Raw genomic sequence first — 15,597 nt, forward strand, 5'->3', positions numbered from 1 at the left:
CCCTGTTTCATGTCTTCCCTTGTTATTTGTCCTCCGTTTGTTTTGGTTCTTTGAAAATCCCATTTGTATGAATACTTTAATTTCCCAGCACATCTTTATGTCCAGGAGTAAACTTGTCACCCTTTATTGATCATATTCATTGAGTTTTAGGTGTCTTAGGGTACTGTTGTGTTGGTGGGTTCATTGTTGCCTATTGTCAGTGTGGGTTAATGTGAAGGACTGATTTCTGTCTTTCCAGGCGTCCTCATTTAGCAGTATCACCGATTCTACCATGTCTCTCAATATCATCACCGTCACATTAAACATGGGTAAGTGCTAATTGGTTGTGAACCAGCCAAGATGTTTAGTAGATTTGTGTTATTTATGCTGGTGACATTGTGAAATTCTGAGATTACTCAAGTGATTGTTTTTTTGTATTGCTCATACTCCTGATGATGCTAAAGTTAGATTGGCTGAAATACTGACAGTTTTGACTGTGACATTTGCGATTGAAATAACAGTAAGGCCAGCTTACTGGAAGATAAATCCAGAATGGTTTGTGTTTATTGTGGTTTTTCTGGGAGTAAAAACTCAGTAGAATTGCCGGCAGAACAGTCCATTTAGGGGTCAGAGCAAATGTGACACATTTACCTTTTTTCTGCTCTTGTCTTTTGTCTTCCTTTCTCACTTCTGCCCACTGTCTCTGCTAACAGGCATAAGTATTGGATGTTTTTCATATAAACCTGTGATGTTGGTACCTTTGCAGACACTGTGAATTTCCTGGGTATCAGTATTGTGGGCCAGAGCAACAAAGGTGGGGATGGGGGAATCTACGTCGGTTCAATAATGAAGGGGTGAGCTTTTATTCATGATACGAAGTGATTGTGGATTTTGAGTGTGTGTTGTGTGTGTGTGTGTGTGCTGATGTAAATCATTTGTACTTTAAGCTTTATTAGATGTTCTATTGAATTATTGTTGGTATATTTTAGCAACTACCCCAGTCCCACAATTTAAAAAAAAATTTTTTTTTTTTACTTAATAGATATTTTCTTCAGAGCTGTCTTCTTCAGAAAAACAAATGCACTTAGCATGTTCAAGCAAGACAGAAGGAAAAAAATAAAGCAAAAAAAAACAACAACAACAAAAAAAACCCACGCACGGCAGCAGTAAGATAAAACTCCGCTGCACAGTTTCTATGAATTCCATTGAGACATTGGGTGTCCATTTATCTGGAACAATTTGAGGTATCCCTTTTCCGTCTTGTACTATGCCCACAAATACAAATTAGCAATAAAACATTTCAGATAGTTTTCTTAGAGGGTCATGCATTCATTGAAAAATAAATGGCCATTCCTATCCTCCCTATCAGCGGGCATTGATTTATAATAATGAAAGGGTATAAAATAGCAGTGATGTATAAAAAAAGTGATGATGAATGATGATAAAGTGAGAATGATCTTTAGTGGTGATATTAAAAGGTGTTAAAATGCTTTTAAACTTCTGGCGATAGTGAAATGTCAGTGATAACTTATAATGATTTTGAAGGGTGTTAAACTGTTAATGATATGTAGTTATATAATGTAGGTTGACATTTTGTTGATGACTGACAGTGGTAGTGAAGGGTAATAAAGTGTTGATAATACCTAGTTAAGATAATGCAGGCTGACATTGTGTTGATAATCGGTGGTGTAGTGATAGTGAATGGTGATAAAATATGGATAATACCCAGTTAAGATAATGAAGGCTGATAAAGTGTTAATGATAACTAGTGTTGACTGAAAAGTGATTAAAAAAAAAAAAAAAGATATTGATGATAACATAGTTGTAATAATGTAGGCTGTTAGTGTGATAATGATTACTAGTGATGATAAAGTGATTGCTGATGTTGGCAGTGGAGCTGTGGCACAAGATGGTCGAGTGGAGCCTGGAGATATGATTCTTGAAGTCAATGGCATCAGCTTTGAGAATATGAGCAACGATGATGCCGTCAAAACTCTCAGGGAAGCCGTCCAAAAACCAGGGTCAGTATGCTCTGCGTGAGTGTATGCGTGTGTGTGTATGTGTGAGGGTGTTAACATGCGTGTGTGTGTGTGCATGTGACAGTGTGTTTTAGCGTGTGAATTGCATTGGTTTTCATAAATGTTTTGTTTTTCTGTATCTCTGTGTGTTTCGTTTAGTTAGATTGTATATGTGTTAAATGAAAATAGCATTGAACAGTATCTGTCTTCTCTCTCTCTCTGTTTCCCTTTCGTCCCTCCTCTCTCTTTCCCCCCCACCCCCCTCCCCCCCTCTTAAAATAACGCTGAACCTTGTGGCACCTTTTGTCACACAGTCCCATCACATTAGTGGTAGCCAAGTGCTGGGACCCGAACCCCAAGGGTTACTTCACAGTGCCCCGGCAGGAGCCAGTGCGGCCCATTGACCCGTCGGCCTGGGTAGCCCACACCACGGCGCTGCGGGAGCAGTACATGGGGCGCAGCGGTCCTAGTGCCCCGTCCATCTCCAACATGACCTCCACCAGCTCCTCCTTAACCAGCTCCATACCAGAATCAGAACGTGAGGCCCTTTGGATTTGTGGGGGGTTTTGGTTGTGTTTAATAAAATGGTCTGCACTTCAGTTATGGGTGGTAGCTGCACTTAAGTTGTGGATCATATATTGCGCCCAGTCTCTGCTCTAAGCTCTTTCCAAGAGCAGATCAAACACCCAAACGTGTTGCATGGGTCAAAACCCTGTTGCAAAAATGTAAGTTTTCTATGAAGCATGCTAACCACTCTCCCATATATCAACACGCACAGATACACACGCATGTGCGCATACACACAAAACATATTACAAAAAGAAATAATAACATGGGGCATTCAGAAATTGCGTTTTTATATGATGTCAAGTCAAGATATTAAACATAGGTACAGATCTGGTAGAGTAACAAGGAAGAATGTTAAAAGATTTGTGAGGGAAGTGGTGCTGAAATAATACTGACAGAATTTAAAGTTGTGGATGACTTTCTGTGTTGCAGGATTTGACGATTTAAATCTGACCATTAACACTGACATGGCCACTGTGGTCAAGGCCATGGCTCAACCTGACTCAGGCCTGGAAATCCGTGACCGCATGTGGCTCAAAATCACAATACCCAATGCTTTCATAGGTGGGTATAACTGCCTTCTGTCACCCCTGTCTGGCCAGCGCTTCAACCCTCTCTGCTTGAAAATTGTGGCATTTCAAGGAGTTTGGATGCAAATGGATTCATTTTCTCAATGGCTCTTTTTGTAATAACCATCCCAGTTAACCACTTGTGAGATTTTGATGTATGATTAGATGTAATGGAAAGGTTCACTTTTCTAGTGGGATTTGATTGAAGCTAGTTTCTGGATAACAGTTATAATCAGCATCTTTTTATTTGTTACATACATTTGATAAATGCTACATTAATTTATATACATGATATATATCTCTAATTGAAATCATTTCATGATGGAGACTTGTTTCTGAATTGATAAAACATTTTGTTTGGTGTGCATGTGAGATGGAAACATTGTTTTTCATTGGTTGGCATTGTTCATCATTGTTTGCCAGGTGCTGACTTGGTGGACTGGCTGTTCTCCCATGTGGAAGGTTTTGCAGACAGGCGGGATGCACGCAAGTATGCCTGTAACCTGCTGAAGTCTGGCTACATTCGACATACTGTCAACAAACTTACCTTCTCTGAACAGTGCTACTATGTCTTTGGTGATTATTATGGTGGTGAGTTGCTGACTGTTTTTTTCATTTTGGTCTTTCCCTCTGCCATCTGTGTTTCATCTTGTCTTTTACTTCCTTTGGTTTTTTCAGAGGAAGGGTTTAAACATTTCTGCCTGTTCCTGCATGTGGGAGAGAATATTTTCAGCTCTATAAGTATGCTGTCATTTTTAATGTCATTTTATTACTTTAGTTAACCATAAATGAAAGCTTGGACAGCTCATTTCTTTTTTCTCCCCATTATCCTCAATAAGGTATGAAATATTTCTGCCATTAGTTGATTCTGTTTTATGTGAAATAATTTTGAAAAGAATAATTGGCAACAGCATGAGTGTAAACATGGAAACATATTGTTTAAAGTATCTGGGGGGGAAAAAACCTCCAAATTTGCCAAAGTGGTTCAGATTTGTCAGGTAGTAGAATGTTCTCACTTCCCTGCCCCCTTCACCCTCCCTTCAAGCAGTCCCAGGTGACTGTGGAACTCAGCCTAAACCACCTCACCACCCTTTCTCTCAGACATAACCAGACTTTGTTGATATTTATCTTTAATGAAATGAACTGAAGGAAACGTTTGATAGATGACATTAGCATCTGATGATGATGTTTATATTGTAACTACATCCATCCCATTCCCAGCACCCCTGTCCCATCTACACATTGTGTAAGGGCATATGACCGATGCACAATAAACTGTTCAGTGATCTCTCTCACACACACCCACACATACATAATGCACACTCACTCACATTTTATACAGTTACCAACCAGTGTGATGAAAGTTATAAAAGAAGAAAAGCAAGAGATTCTCAGTGGATGTTTTGTGCCCAGGTCCCCCGGTGTATCCAGACCTCAGTGCCATGAGTCTGGAAGATGTGGACTCTGTCTCGGAGGCAGATCGCGACACACTGGCCCCCCTACCTCCCCCCGCCTGGAACAATCAGTTCCCCTTCCCCTCCTCCTCCTTCCTGCCCCACAACATGTCCTACATCCCGCCTCATGCCTACGCATCGGCCGACTCCAACAGTTATGTGGGAAGCTTTGTGGATGCTGCCCCTCTTCCCGCTCCCCCCTCCGCGGCAGGGATTGGGGGAGGGGGTAACGGGAGTGCAGGGAGTGTGCACAGCGCCTCAGGTAGGACACTGTGTTGTGTGGGGGTTATGGGACAATGTGTTCTGAGGGGAACTGTTGTTGTTGTCGTTGTTGTTAGGAGTGACGCTGGCATCTTGCTTTTCGGACTTTTTTTCCCTTTCTTTTTTTTACGTTTGGGTGTGTTTGTGTGCTTTTATGTGTGTGTTTATGTTGGTTTCTTTTTTTCTTTTACTTTGTTAATGTCTTGTTTGTTTGGATTGACTGTCATGATTTCTGTTCAGTGTGTTTTTTCTCCTGCATAATGAATATATACATTAGTTGGCTAGTTCTTGACCAGAAATGTTTTGGTGAGATTAGAAGTATTTGAACAAGAATATTGGCTGGATTTTTTTTTTTTTTTTTTTTTTGATTAAAAAAAAAAAAATTTTTAGGAGATAATCATAGTTAGTTCCTTACATGAATGTTGGTACCAATTAATGATACAATATTTATATAATTAATTTCCAAATGGATGAATAAAGATGTATTGTTTGCATTGTAATTTACTTCAAGTAGCAGGTTTTGTAGAGTTTAACAGCGTGTGGTGGTACAGTTTTCTCTGATAAGGAGCTGTAAGTACCCGGTATGTTCTTTTTTGGGGAAAAACAATCTCGTTAAATCCCTTTCTGTTTTTTTTTTTTCTCTTTGCTGTGTTCAGTACTTGCTGCAGATGTGTTGGTATTGACAAGTGTGGTGAGGTTTTTGAGCAGTTTCCTGTTGGAAGCTGTACATTACAATGTGTGAGCAATAAACGGTTTTTCTTTTCTGTTGGCTGAACCTTTTTGGACCAACACTACATTTATGCAGCTAACAGGAAGAGTATCAACCTCACATTATGCACTTCACAGTCCAATAAAGTTTATGGGGAACATTTCTTTTGTAAATTCTTGATCGCCAGAGAGCCAAAAGGTCCTCTTTCAGTCCTGTGACAGGGATTCCTTTGCTTTGTTTCATGCAGTTTTTATGCTGGAAAGTCGTTTTGTAAGTCAGTTGGTGTCTGCCCTGCAACAAGATAATCATCAGGTCATAGTCACTGCTACTGTCGAAAAGGGTTTGGGCTGTAAGTTTTTAATTCATTACAAGCGCTCAACATATTCAGATATTAGGCATTCGTTCGATCACCTGTGTCATAACATTCAGTCTCTTGGGGTAAATGAGATGTTGATACTGTCAGTCAGTGAATGAATGTCTCTTTTTTATATCCGAGAACTTCTGTTTTGGCAAAATATTTGGATGATTTCTGGAGCTCACTTCATTCAGCTGAAAGAAAGCAAAGAACTCCCAATAGATCTTGGAGTAAAGAATCTTTAGTTTACATGAATAGAAAAAGTAGGGAAAAAGTGCTGTCTTCTTTCTTTGCATGAATTTCTTTGTGTACATGAAATACAACAAACTTCTTTCTTTTTCATTATACCTTTTGGGAAAATTTTGAAGAGGAAATATTTTATCCAAAGAAATACGTTTTTTTGATAGGAATTGTAAAGCATATCTAACTACTCATTTCTTTGGCATTTACAGGAATTAATATTTTGCCTGTTATACCCATTAACATTGCATGCTGCAAAGTACTTACAAACCTAAATCATTGTGATTGCAACATAGGATTTATTTGCTTGTTTATGTGACTATTTTTTTTATTGTTCAGTGAAAATTCCTTTTCCCTTTTCTTTCCTGTGTATTCTGTTTGTATGTTTTGAATTTTCGTTTTGAAAAAAAAAAAGAAAAAAAAAGAAGAATAAAAAATTTGAAGGTGTTTTTTGTTGGGAAAGATTTCAAGGTCCAGGCTGTGTAGAGGTGGTGTAAGCCAGACTATGACACAGTGACTATTGCTGTTTGTGTGTTGTTTCAGTGGCCACTAAAGACTGTACATGCTTAGCCACCACTTACAATCAATTGCGTAAACTGTGGGAAAACAAGGACAAGCAAAACCCGCTCTCCCACAATCCATCTCTTCACAACGGTGCTGGCCCCTGTTCGCTGCATTCAGGGGAGGGCACTCTGCATGCCAGCATGTGTGGGTCCAACAGTAGCTTAGGTTGGTTGCCTCCCTTTCTTACCCTTCCGACCATTGACCCATCTCCCTTCCCTTTCCAGTTACAGAAAGGGAGGAGGAGGGGGAATGGGAGCATAAGCATACTTGCTCAAGATTGGAATGTAACCATTGTTCGCCGTAATTTGAAATTTGCAGTTTCAGTTAACCTTTGTGCTGCAATGAAGAGATGTTAAAAACTTGCTTTTCCACAGACCTGCCAACCACAACAATTTCTTTGCAGCAGCTATGAAAAATATTTTACCCAGATGAATGAAGGATGTTGACAGTATGCTTTTAACGATAACTGGCAATTTTTCCTTGTCTGGGAAGACCCACAGAGACTATTTTTGCTTGATGTCTGGATCATACTGAAGGGTCCAAGTTTGTTTATTAATCAGAAGCGCCAAGACATGATTTAAATGCCTTCCATTGACTTTTCTCAGCATGAGAGTATACTGTATGGCCACGCTCCTTTTGAACTCTTCAGTAAGCTGTAATGACCCATCAGGTACACCGGTGATGCAAAGGTGGCTGTTTTGAACTGTGTTGATGTTCCAAAAGAAATGTCCATTTCTTGTCATTTCTCTTTCTTGTTGGGATTTTTTCTGATCAGCAGTATTTAAAAAAAAAATGGTTTCTATATATCATCAGCGCCCTTTTACTGGATGGTTGCTGCATTCAGGGCAGGTAGTGTCTGCATGTAGTGTCTGTTTTTGTTGTTGCTTTTTTAAAAACAGAATTTACACTGCTCAGATACAGTGGTCTGGCTGTAGACTTTTTTTAGGCACCACATATAGAAAGAAAATAGTGAAGACTGTAAAACCTGACGGGTTCATTTCAGACTGTCATCAAGGAAGTAACGGGTAGGGTTACACTGTTCATGTATTAATAGGCTGGCTGGCCTTAACAAAGACAGAGCAGCAGCTTCATTAGTTTGTTTTGTTGGTATATTTTTTCAGTTCAGTTTGGTTGGTTTTGTGCCCTTTTGATATTGTTGTGAAGAAGATGTTGAAAAAAAAAAGGTTCAGAGTGTTTGAGGAAGTTGAAAATTTACAAAGAAATGATTTTATAAAAGAAATCCTGAATTTGTTACATGCAATTGAAGAAAGAAATCTACAAATGTTGAAAACTAGAATTGTTGCTGCTGAGAAATGATTTTGTTGGTTAGCAGGTCTTTGCTTATGTCTCATTTACTTTTCTGTCAATCCAGATCGTTGTATTGTTATTATTTGGGTTTTTTAAACGTCGTTATTGTTGACTCACTTGTGTAAACAAAGTGAGTCTATGTTTTAACCTGGTGTTTGGTTGTCTGTGTGTGTCTGTGTGTCCGTGTGTCTGTGGTAAACTATAACATTGCCATTTTCTCTGCAAATACTTTGTCAGTTGACACCAAATTTGGCATAAAAATAGGAAAAATTCAATTCTTTCCAGTCATCTTGTTTAGCCCCTAGGCTGCCTATATGACGAGATAACTCATCATGGAAAGCATGTACGCTTCGCTGCCACAATCATGAGATAACTCATCATTGAAATATTCTGACTTTTCCCTGCTTTGCATTCAGTTCGTTGACAAAAATACTGGTAGCTTTAGCTTGGGGAATCTCTCTAGATTCTATTCATAGCTAGAAACACCATCTGCATCATAAGGCAGACCTTTATTTGAATGTTTTGGTTGGGTTACTGGCTGCAGTCTTTGTCTGGCTCCTCTCCTCGCTCGCTCAACAAAATGTCGGACTGACTCAGTGCTGAAGACATGCGATTGTGGTGAACTAAATCAACCAAGATTACTTTCTTTAGCTGATGCTCAGAAAGAATTGAAGCATAAATTCGAAGGAGAAGACAGTGGTGAACATTTATAGGACGATTTGATAGAAAATATAGGGAGCAGTCAAGAGAGTGGCCAAGATAGACTATCAGTGAGTGATGCCGGCTGTTCTGCTCTAGCAGACGACAGAAGTTACCGAATTTTTAGTAGGACACAGTGTGGGCTATTTTCTTGGCACTCAGCCAACGCGGTGTGATGAGAACTGAATAAATGACTGTGTGAGGAGGGGTGAAGAGGAGGGGGGGTGGAGACTGAGGGGGCGTGGCCTCACATTCATATTATCACTTGCAGAAGTCACAATGCATTATGTATCTATTTCTTTTTCAGTTTTTTTTTATATTGTGGTTGTTCTAGTATGATTTTGTGTGTGCAGATATCCATTTGTCCAGAAAATATGATATTTTAGTGCAAATTACCTGACTAATGTTTGTAATGAACAAGTTGAAAATGTGACAAAAACAAAACACTGATTTCGAAACAACAGCATGTCACTAAAATATATATAAAATGGGAAAACATCATGTGTTTTGTATTCTTTATTCATTTCCCTTTCAGAAAATATATACTTTATGGGTCTTTCTCCAATAACAAAGAGCACAGAATTTTTTGAAAATTTATACCCGTTTTTTGTGGAAAAAACCCTGGCAAATAGGTTTTACTTAAATCTTATTTTCCTGGCAGCGAAAGGGTTAAAACAATATTTCACCTCTGGGATGGGCACAAAAAAAATTTAAAAAGCCAAATTATATGCTAAGTGAATTTACTGGGGTTTTTTGTTTTTTGTTGTTTTTTTTTTTGTTTTGTTTTTTTCTCTCTAAACTTGGCACTTTGATCTGATATTCTGACACAGCAACAAGAGCAGACATTTTTATCATTTTTTGTTCAAACAGGAACTTCTTTTGCTAAGCATGGAAGTTATATTTATTTTACATGTCTTTGGTGCAGATAGTAAAAAAGGGAAATTAATCTGTAATTAATGCTAGGGGGCTTAATTTGCTTTAAACTGATCTTTCTCATCTTAAACATTATATTTTGAAATTATACTCAGTACATAAAAAACTTGTGTGTTTTACTCTCAGTGTACAGGGCTTTCACTATGTTCATTCGCCCAAGTGGTCTTTTTCGGAAAATACTAAAATCAGTACGATGAGTGGACTTTGTAGATCTTTTGGCTGAGCCCTGAAGGTCATGGGCAAAAATCAGTTGCGTACACATATTCATACATATTCAAAGCGCGTGCTCATATTCTTCGCGAATGCGAACAACGCCATTTTGTTTCAAGTTGTTGACCTGCCTGTTCAATCCTATATTCAATCGACAATACACGATAACATGTGATGGAAAGTTGGAGAAGAAGACCGTTAAATATTTATTCAGAGAAAGATTTGTGAATGTCTCATCACTTAATGGATTATGCCCCCAAACTGCCATAAAAATATCCATAGAATCAGTCAGAATTCACAGTTAAAAATAATAAACCATGAGAGTTAATACCCTTGAATTGATGAAATGCAAAAATTTCCAGTCTTGACTTTAATCAAAATGAAGTCCTTTTCACTTCATATGACGTTTAGAAGTACTTGTACTTGGCTCTACATGTTATTTAACAAAATACTCAATTTTCATATCAACTTTAATTAGTTTAAAACTATAAAACAAGAATGAACATAAAAGAGAAACTGAATCGACCGTGTCGTACTACATTCCCGGCGGGTGTAACTAAACTTGTACATCTATCTAGATCCAGAGAAAATGGCTAAATGTTGCAGTGTGACTGCGGCGATAGCCACGTCTCCTTTACCGCGGACTTAAAAAGAATTTTTAATTGCCTTTAAAAGATTTTTTGAATGCCCAAGATACACCAGAATAATATGATTAAAACAGCGTTCTCACTGCGAATACCGCAATCTATTTATCGCCCTGTAGAAAAGCATGTTTATATATTATATTTTTGAACGTCAGTTAAGGAGCCACGATAGTGTAATGGATAAGACAGTTTCTTCTCATCTGAACACGCAGGGTTCGAATCTGCCGTTAGGACTTTTTTTTTTTTCTTTTTTTTTTACCCGAAGCTTTATAATAACAAATACAGAACACATTTTAATGAATAGATTTTTTTTTAAAGTGTATTACAAGTGAGTCTTGAAGGCCTTGCCTCTCTTGTCTTTATTTTCTCTTGAAGTATTTTGTTTTTTTTTTTTTTTTTTGTTTGTTTTATAAAGCATGACGCTTGTGAGCTTTTTTGATTTTTTTGTTTTTATATGTGTGTGCGTGCAGAGGTGGATGTGGGCAGGAGGTTAATGCAGTTGCAGAAAAATATTACTACTTTTGTGTGGTTCTCCTTTTGTGTCAGATTGTTTGCATGTGCTGCTAAGTGTGTGTGTGTGTGTGATTTGTATTTATTCAACATACCTGTGATTGATATGTGTGTGATTTGCATACAACATATGTGTGTTTAGTAAGTCTGTATTGTGGAAATATAATCCTGTAATGATCTCATTTTTAAATACTTTTTTTTTTTTATCCTTAAACAGTACAGGTTATGGAATAGTAAGACACTTAAATACTGATTTATCTGCTTATGTCCATACACATGCATGCAAACAAAGTGGTGCTATGTGCTGACAAAAATATCCTGTCTGTGTGCATTAAAGCACACATTAATGTACTGTATTATTCAGCCATTCTCTTATATGTTTAATACTTTAGTGTGGATGTTTCTGAAGAAAGAACATTTTCGGTTAACTGACTGAAAGAAAAAAAACAACATTTGTCAGAAACAGCCTCTGTGCAATTGCATGAAGGATGTTTGGATATAAGGATGACAAACATAAAAAAGGTAGTATTGTACTAAGTGAAGGACAAATTAGAAAGAAGGTATAGGGAGGTATGGTGGATGCTGGGGCATCACTTTGAAACTGTAGAAACTTGATAATATGCGGTGCAATTGGTACAGTTGATCAGTTCACATGTCTTTCTCTCTGTCTTTCTTTTACTGTCTCGCCCAGCCCTCACCACCTTCGTTAAATTAAAAGTGGTATCTCTCAGTCAGGTACTAAGGGGAAACTGTGACATTGTATTGAGACGCTTACAAATCAGACTTGGGGAAACAAATTTGCACTTGCAGGCATGTTGGCTTGACAGGGAATTCAATGGAACCCTCACACTTTTCTTGATGAAATGAGTATTAATACTATCTTGCTCTCTAGACCACTAACTGCTGTTTCTTTAACTAAGCATCTTTGCAAAGTGATTTTTTTTTTCTGAAATGACAGAAGGGTTGTTTGCCTGCACTTGGCTTCCTCCACTTGGTTTTGCTGCTGTTGTTCAGTACATCACATAATTTGGTCATGCTGTAGGGATGGCATTTCGTGGTAGATCAGTGATCCTTTTTGTTCACCTTTTCTCTCTCTTTAAAAAATGTATATTTAAAAGTTTGGGCCAGTGAGTAATAAAGGTGTATGGCATTTTTCTCATTGGTATTGCTGGGAGTAGAAAGGTCTTTTGGTTTAATGTGAAATGGCTGTGTAGAGTTTGGGACATGCTGGCATGCAGAAAGCCCTTGTTTTGAGATACAGCTGATATTGTTTGCGTTTTTGTATCTGAATTGAAAAGCAACAAAGACTACAAAACAAGAGCTTGATTCAATGTTAACCAGGCTGCTTTACTTTTGCTGTTGTTAATGTTTTACCTAACTTGTTGGCAGGTTGTTATCCCACTAAACTGCTTGTGTTTTCTGTAAATCAAGATGGAATTGGTGCTTCATCCCCTTTTGTTGGAAGCTTTGTACTTGAAGTGCTGTAGCAGTGTCACAAGAGTGACTGCTACATGGTGTATTGAAGTACTGCTTGTCAGCTTTTGGTTTTGTTTCTAACTCTGATGCTTGTTACTGCTCTCCATTGATGCTGTATTGATTGTGCAAGAAATGGTTTGTATAGGTGCCAGTTACCACTGTTATGTGTGCTGTTTTGTTGATCTTTATTAAATAACAAGACTCAAAGAGACATTTAATTTAGGGTATTTATGTTTGTTTTTTTTGTTTTGTTTTTTAAATAATTTTTTAGTACATCTGTTTTATGTCTTCACCACATGTTTCACAGATAAGTTAATACAACTAGCATGTGAGACATGTTCACCAAATGTTTCACAGATAAGTCATTCAAGTAGTATGTGTATTAAAGATATCACAGTATTTTGAATTGATTATAGTGAAAAGTCTTGACAAGAGTAATTTGCTGCACTGCTGAAATGTGTTGCAACGAAGTTAAATTTTTTGGAGACCAAATCTTTCTGAATAATATTTGACAGCTTCTTGCAATTGAATTTTACCTCTGGGCATTGGATTATCCTCCTGATATTGGTAATTTGAGAGTCTTCGTGCATGGAGTGAATGCCCAGCCAGTATTTATGGTGAAGCTATTGTACCATGGTATGCGTTCCTGCAAAAGGTAAAGTAACCAGTGAATGACAGTCCGCAACTTTAGGGTAAGATTTATTTAAAGAGGGGTAGGGCGCTTACAAAGTAGTTGACAGTATTATGGTGTTGTATTTATTCATATGAAAATCAGATTTGTATTTGTTAAACACGATTAACCATCTGAATTATTAAAGCGAGTGGTAATTGAGCAACACAGAACTCTCCTGGGTGAGGATGGGAAAATGAGTTTTGAATTAAATAACTTTTGTTAGTTGTATACTGTCAAGCTAAACTTTCGTGACAAATAATATCTATGGTACCAATGAAATGTGAGAGGGAGGGGAGAGAGAGTAATGTAAAATAATGCAAATAATTACGTATTCCTTGGAGTCAATGAAAGTGCATTATGCCCACAGGTTCAGTAACTCAACATGTGTGCATGTACTAACACAGGCACACTTTGTTGGATTGAGGTTATCACACATAATCTTGAAAGCCTTACCTCTCATGTTGGCTGTTGCTTTCATGTGTCTTTTCACTCTTACATTATTCAGTTTGACATTAATGACCGACTTGTTTGATGCTTCCTCATCATGTGATTTACACTTATGTCACGAATAGCAATGCATTTTCATTCTCATTCTTTCTGACCTACTACTGACCAGTAAAGATTTTCATCAGAAGTTCATATTTAATTTTCATTGTTAGATATTGCAGTGTATGAAAGACTCTGGCTATGTTCATTCCAGAGTTAATCAAATTCTGTCATGGTTAGATGTTCATTTTGGAGCTCATAAACAAACAGAAAAAAAAAAAGAAAGAACAGTCACGCTTATTTTGGGAGTGCCGATTTGTGTCACTTGAGTGCGTGGATTCTACATTTTCTCATTCAGCACTATCATTTCAGCAGGCGTTGTGTATGGTCTTTTTTCATTCAACAGTCTGGAAGTATAATACGGACTCCTTATATAAGTTGTAAGCAGTTCATGACACACTGCAAAGGCTACAATTCATTATGTCTTCTGTTCATCTGCAGTGATTAATTCCTCTTGAACAGTGCAGAACAGTGCATAGTATCAACATCAGCTGTGCTTGCTAAATCAGTGTGTGCATGTGCAGTGGGCAACTGAGCGAGCTATTTTCATTTCATCATGGCTTTGTGCCTGTTCTTCACTTCTTGTGTCTTCATCACTCCATGCATAGTGATCAGCTCTTAGTAGAATATTTCACCGTAGTACAACCCATTAACTGCTCATGCATGTTTTCTATCAGTGCGTGTGCAGTGGTTAATGATAATGGAGATGTTTTTACCTCAGCAGTACACAATACCTGCTCATGCATGCCCCGCCCGCTCAGATGGCCTGGTCGCATGTCGGCCGAGCGACTGCTGTCAAAAACTCTTTGCTACGAAGACTCGGAGCCCAACAACAACCACAAAAAGGGCACAGCTCCTCTTAGGTCTAAATCTGCCCCGGTTACCTTGGCTTCTAATGTATGTGCTGCAGGTCAGTCAGGCGTACGCAACACATGTTTCGTCTGGTGCAAAGTGATGCGTCACCGCTGCTGCTGTTGTAGTGCTTTGGGCTCCCTCTTCCCAGCTTTCTGTTGCTCCCCTTGCCCTATCTTTGTTTCTCCTCACCATCCTGCTGCCCATTTTCTTTTGCTTTACACTGCCCCTTGCTGTTGAACTGTATTCCTTCATCTGTGCCAATGCCATTTGTGTCTCTCGGTATTATGGGTAAACTGTTTTGCCATTGTTTTGTTCGTATCAACCACAAAGCTGTTGAGGATGTGTTTTATATTGTTGTGGGTTTGTTTTACTTCAGCCCTTCTAGATCTTTTGCAAGCATTTCTTGCCCTGCACAGTCTTATCACTTGGTTTCAGCTCCATTTCATTTTCTTTGGTGTATCCAGAATATTGAATGATAAATTTGGATGATCGGACATTTCATTTGGAAAGAAAACAAAATGTGCTTTTCTTTATTATTTTGATACAAATTTGATACTCCTGGCAAATGTTTGAACTTAAATTTGTGTTAACTGATCAGTGTGATCAAAATGACAAACAAGCAGAAGAAAAACACTGACACCATTGTCATCAAGTTCTTATTTTGATAGACAATCACTCTGAATACTCAGGTTGCTCTTTTTGAGTTTGGTTTTGTTCTTGCTTTTTTGTTTGTTGTTGCCCTGCCTATTAAAATGCCAGTGAAATGTCTGTGATATGACTTCTATATTTTAAGTTGTAATCTAAGACTCCATAGGCTTTTATTTTGCTTTATGTGCAATGCAGTTTAGAAGCATTGTATTTATTTTTGACAAGAGCCCATGTAAATAAACAAGTCATAGAGACTCAGTGATTCAGAAAGGAAGCCTGACAGGAAGTACCTGACATCAAATTCAGAGGCACTCAGTTTGGAAAATGCTGGATTATAAGGCTTGCTCAACAGGCACAATAACCAGGTGGTTAGGCCTTT

The 15,597-nt window shown here is 38.1% G+C and overlaps 1 protein-coding gene across 6 annotated transcripts in view; it reads left to right on the forward strand.

Moving 5' to 3' along the window:
- The window catches only part of LOC143287666 (segment polarity protein dishevelled homolog DVL-3-like), a 57,566-nt gene that overhangs the window by 23,347 nt on the left and 18,622 nt on the right, over positions 1-15,597 (forward strand). For 3 of the 6 annotated variants that reach the window (XM_076595835.1, XM_076595837.1, XM_076595840.1), the window contains exons 7-14: positions 239-308; positions 746-833; positions 1,872-2,000; positions 2,312-2,535; positions 2,997-3,128; positions 3,557-3,724; positions 4,547-4,849; positions 6,696-6,881. In XM_076595835.1, the coding sequence (XP_076451950.1) occupies positions 239-308; positions 746-833; positions 1,872-2,000; positions 2,312-2,535; positions 2,997-3,128; positions 3,557-3,724; positions 4,547-4,849; positions 6,696-6,881 (1,300 nt within the window). Of the gene's footprint in view, positions 1-238; positions 309-745; positions 834-1,871; positions 2,001-2,311; positions 2,536-2,996; positions 3,129-3,556; positions 3,725-4,546; positions 4,850-6,695; positions 6,882-14,439; positions 14,626-15,597 lie in introns of all 6 variants that reach the window. The other 3 variants (XM_076595838.1, XM_076595839.1, XM_076595836.1) reach the window with 2 other exon arrangements.

The sequence above is a fragment of the Babylonia areolata genome, chromosome 11 (assembly GCF_041734735.1).
Source record: "Babylonia areolata isolate BAREFJ2019XMU chromosome 11, ASM4173473v1, whole genome shotgun sequence".
In the NCBI taxonomy this organism is placed as follows: domain Eukaryota; kingdom Metazoa; phylum Mollusca; class Gastropoda; order Neogastropoda; family Buccinidae; genus Babylonia; species Babylonia areolata.